This window comes from Phalaenopsis equestris, unplaced genomic scaffold (genome assembly GCF_001263595.1).
Source record: "Phalaenopsis equestris unplaced genomic scaffold, ASM126359v1 Scaffold000522, whole genome shotgun sequence".
Classification (NCBI taxonomy): Eukaryota; Viridiplantae; Streptophyta; class Magnoliopsida; order Asparagales; family Orchidaceae; genus Phalaenopsis; species Phalaenopsis equestris.
In genome coordinates, this window is record NW_018164962.1 from 1,200,089 (window position 1) to 1,204,134 (window position 4,046).

General features: G+C 31.2%; 1 protein-coding gene across 3 annotated transcripts in view; it reads right to left on the bottom strand.

Annotated features, from left to right (window-relative positions):
- LOC110028705 (probable potassium transporter 13) overlaps positions 1 to 2,944 on the bottom strand; it is an 11,714-nt gene extending 8,770 nt beyond the window's left edge. For all 3 annotated transcript variants that reach the window (XR_002294448.1, XR_002294447.1, XM_020730670.1), the window contains exons 1-3: positions 2,751 to 2,944; positions 1,838 to 2,069; positions 773 to 1,021 (exon numbers count right to left, since the gene is read on the bottom strand). Coding sequence is in view for 1 of the 3 variants with exons in the window: in XM_020730670.1 (XP_020586329.1) it covers positions 773 to 1,021; positions 1,838 to 2,069; positions 2,751 to 2,795 (526 nt within the window). In the remaining 2 variants the exon portion in view is untranslated. The remainder of the gene's footprint in view (positions 1 to 772; positions 1,022 to 1,837; positions 2,070 to 2,750) is intronic.
- Between the last annotated feature and the right edge of the window lie 1,102 nt (positions 2,945 to 4,046).

The following is a 4,046-nucleotide window of genomic DNA, read 5'->3' on the forward strand; positions in this document are numbered from 1 at the left end:
CACTCTTTCAGAAAAACGGGCTATAATCTAAAACTACTGACTGCTGAGCAAACCGTGATCCAAAGATGAGAAAAAAGATTAGGGATATATAATGTATATAATTAATATGAATTGAATGATTAATGAATAAATATTATATATTTATATAATGATTAATTAATTACTATTAAAAAGTGTGATTGATTGAATATGTTGGATAATGATATATTAATTATGAGATTAGGTTAATTAATAAACATATAATTAATAATTAATCTTAAAATAATACTGGTATAATAATATATTAATATTAAATCTAAAATTATGTAAGTTAAAATAAATCAAATTTTATTCAAATGATATTTCATATATGATATAAGTTATCTTTGAATTAAAAATAAAATTTTTAGCAAGTAATTTGTTGAACAATAAATGAGCTTATTCATGAACATAAATAAAAAGTTAGATCATGTTCATGTTTAGTTCATTTAACTTCCGACCTTTTAAAAAGCATTCAAACTTGTTTATTTACTAATTTAAACAAGGGATAATTACATATAGACCACCCAAAACATTAATTTTTACAAATTAACCTAGTTGTATTCTTAGTTGTTGGTCGAGTGCACTGGCTCAGTTATAGCCCTGATCAGCATATAACATATGTTATCCAATCTTCCCTTTTTGTGTGTTTGTGTTGAGAAAGTGGGTGGGTGCAATGGGAAACTAGCAAAAGACTATCTAAGAATATAAATAACAAACAAATTAAGTAATTTTTCTGAAAACATTATAATACCTGACATTGAAGGCGTCAAGGCACCATCAGCAATCAACATGCCAGTTCCCAATAGTACAATGAAAAAGAGAACAACTCGAGATCTTTGATGCTTCTCAAAAAAGCCTTTTATCACCAAACTAGTCTTATTTTCTTCAGGTGATTTTTGGAATTCAAATACAGGCAAGTGATTACAAGCAGCAATGGATGTATTGATAAGACCAAGCTTTGAGCTCCGACACAATCTCGAGTACAAAGCAAAGACCCCTCCTGCAAAAATAGTCAAATTTTTCACAAAGAATGCAACTTTTAACACTCTGATTGGGAGTTGAGGGGAGAAAAAAAAATACTTAGTTATTTTCTTTTTGATTGACAATATTAGAGTGAAGAAAGTTATACATTCAATTTTTCATTGGGAGTCTGGGGAAGGAATATGAGACAGATAAACCTAGGGTTAAAATATGTTTTTGATTGGAATTGTTTCGTATACATTTCATTATATTTTTCACATATAAGATATGAGACCGAATCAAATACTCTAAAGGAGGAAGAAAATAAATAAATAATAATATTAGTGATATACCGTCACAGGAAGAATAATTGTTAAGAAATTGGGCATTTATTCTTCTATTAAGCAAGGAAATTTTGAGAATTATGAGAAGTTTACTATAGCAATTCGCTTCTTCAACCTATTCTCCACTGGTTTGAGAAAAGAAACAAAAACATCAAACAGTTCAAGTAAGGAAATTAAACCCTAAATGGTGCAAGGCTTGTGGAGAAGTTGGCAGAGAATTTTCTCTCCAAGCTGGAGACCCAAGTTCAAAGCACATTCTAACTATTAATCATTAATTTCTAACTTAGTTCTTATTAAGACTCAACTTTTCAAAATTTAAAAAACATAACCTAAACCCTACATAAGAGAAAAGGTTTTTCACTTTCTTCCCGGTGTTTTAGTTTCTTCTCCAAATCAAAGAGAAAACATGGGGTTTTTTTTCTTTAATGAATCTATTTTCTCTGTAAATTTTAACCCCAAATCAGAGTGTCACATGTTTAAAATAACTGGGTAAAAGAGAAGAGAAACAGAACCTTCGCCGTTATCATCAGCTCCTAATACAATAACGATATACTTCAAGAGAGCAATCAGAGTAAGAGTCCAGAAAACCATAGAAAGAACTCCAAGGATTTCAGTATCATCTTCACTAAGTCTCCTTCTTCCCGAAAAAATATTATTATAAACAAAAATAGGGGAAATGCTCAGATCGCCATAAACAACACCCAAACTCTGGTAGGCCAACCAAAAAGTCGTCATCGATACTTTCTGCGAACAAAATCAAAATTCCCCCCCTTAAATGAAAGCAATAGAGAAGCAAAAAATTGAAGGATGCCGACTCAAACAAAATAAATTCATTACATAAATGCAGAAGTAATAGCACCAAATCGTGCTAAACATTAACGAAACAATGAGTTTAATCATTTTCTTTCCTAGCTACTTCACGTTTAGAGTCTATCTAGCGCCAAAAAGTTGAAAAGCTCAAATCAATTGATTCAGATTCGCAATCAACCGAAACTCTGTTGCGACTTCATTTCCCTAGCTTTCTTTCAATCCAAAAAAACCATATACATATAAAATTGAAGGATGCCGACTCAAACAAAATAATTTCATTACATAAATGCAGAAGTAATAGCACCAAATCGTGCTAAACATTAACGAAACAATGAGTTTAAACATTTTCTTCACTAGCTACTTCACGTTTAGAGTCTATCTAGCGCCAAAAAGTTGAAAAGCTCAAATCAATTGATTCAGATTCGTAATCAACCGAAACTCTGTTGCGATTTCATTTCCCTAGCTATCTTTCAATCCAAACAAACCATATAAATATCCGCAGCAAGAATCCCCTCCCGCAGGAATCGCCAGCAAAATGGGTTCAAGAACCCACAAACCTCAGTTTCCCCCAAAAACAGTGAATGAATTCAAAGAAAAAATGCCTGCAAAACTAACCACTCGCTTCGCCTTCGTATTGCTGGTACCGGATTCAAAATCCATGTATCAAAACCCTCGCCGGCAGTGGCCACTTCTCAGGCGATATCAGTGCGTCGGAATCCGGCCTCCTCTCTTCCGTCACCTCTATGGAAGCTTCGGATTGAGTCTGCCGCAGAAGAATTCAGCACGATGGCAGTCGACAAAAAGCAATACGTGCTATTCAAATGGGATTATAAATGCAGAAGAATCAAGAGAGGCATATATAGATGGCGCCAAAATGACAATAAAATTAAACAAAACATTGCGTTGTTTGATTTATTATTTTTATTTGTGTTATATACCTTAAGGGACATTTACAAACATACCACCTAATATCTATGTATTTATATATTTAACACTCAAATTTTACTTTAGATGTTAGATAAATGTAAATAAGGTTTTATTCTACTTGTTAGCCAATGATTTTAAAAAATAAAAATAAATAAATATTTATAAAGGGATTAGAAATTTATGATCTAAAATGATTAATTAAAATAAAATATCTAATTATTTTTTGTTTTATTTAACTTATTATAATTATTTTTGTTTTATTTAAACATCACCTTCTTGAACTTAGCTCCTCATCCACTTTTAGAGAGAAACTTTCATTTCAATTACATATGCAAAGTATTCACATTTTTAGATCTATAGATTTTAAATCTCTGAAGCTTGTCATGTTTAACTTCCCGGTGTTTTAAATCTATAGATCACCTTCTCGGCCTTCTCAAGTTTGACGTTGTTAATCCAAAATAAAACCGGAAATCATGTTGAAATCAAATTTCTAAGCTTTCTGTGATTTGAATCATTGATTTTGGTTGTAAAACCGACGGGTTTCCCATTCGGAGCCGCGGGACTAAACCGGGTCGAGATAACCCGACTGAAGGTTGAAGACGAGTCAAACGACTTGTCATCTGGGCGCTGGTGAAAACGACATGTCGTTTTGAGTAAAAAAAATGCACTGTTATTCATTTTATTTGCATGCAAATGTTTAGCTCTTAATAAAGAATTAATTATTGTTAGTTGATTCATATAATTTTAATTAATTAGGGAATAGCCACAACATATTTAATTAATTAAAATTATATATTAAGTTCAAGAATCACATTAAAACATTAGTTGTAATTAATCATAGGAGATATAATGAAATCTAACCACAAGAATTTTTTTATATTTGTATGATTAATTAGGATTATATATCAACTTATATTTCTTAATCTACCCACAAGAATTAAGAAAAGGAACATAATTTGATAGTTTTATCATAAAGTTGTTAGA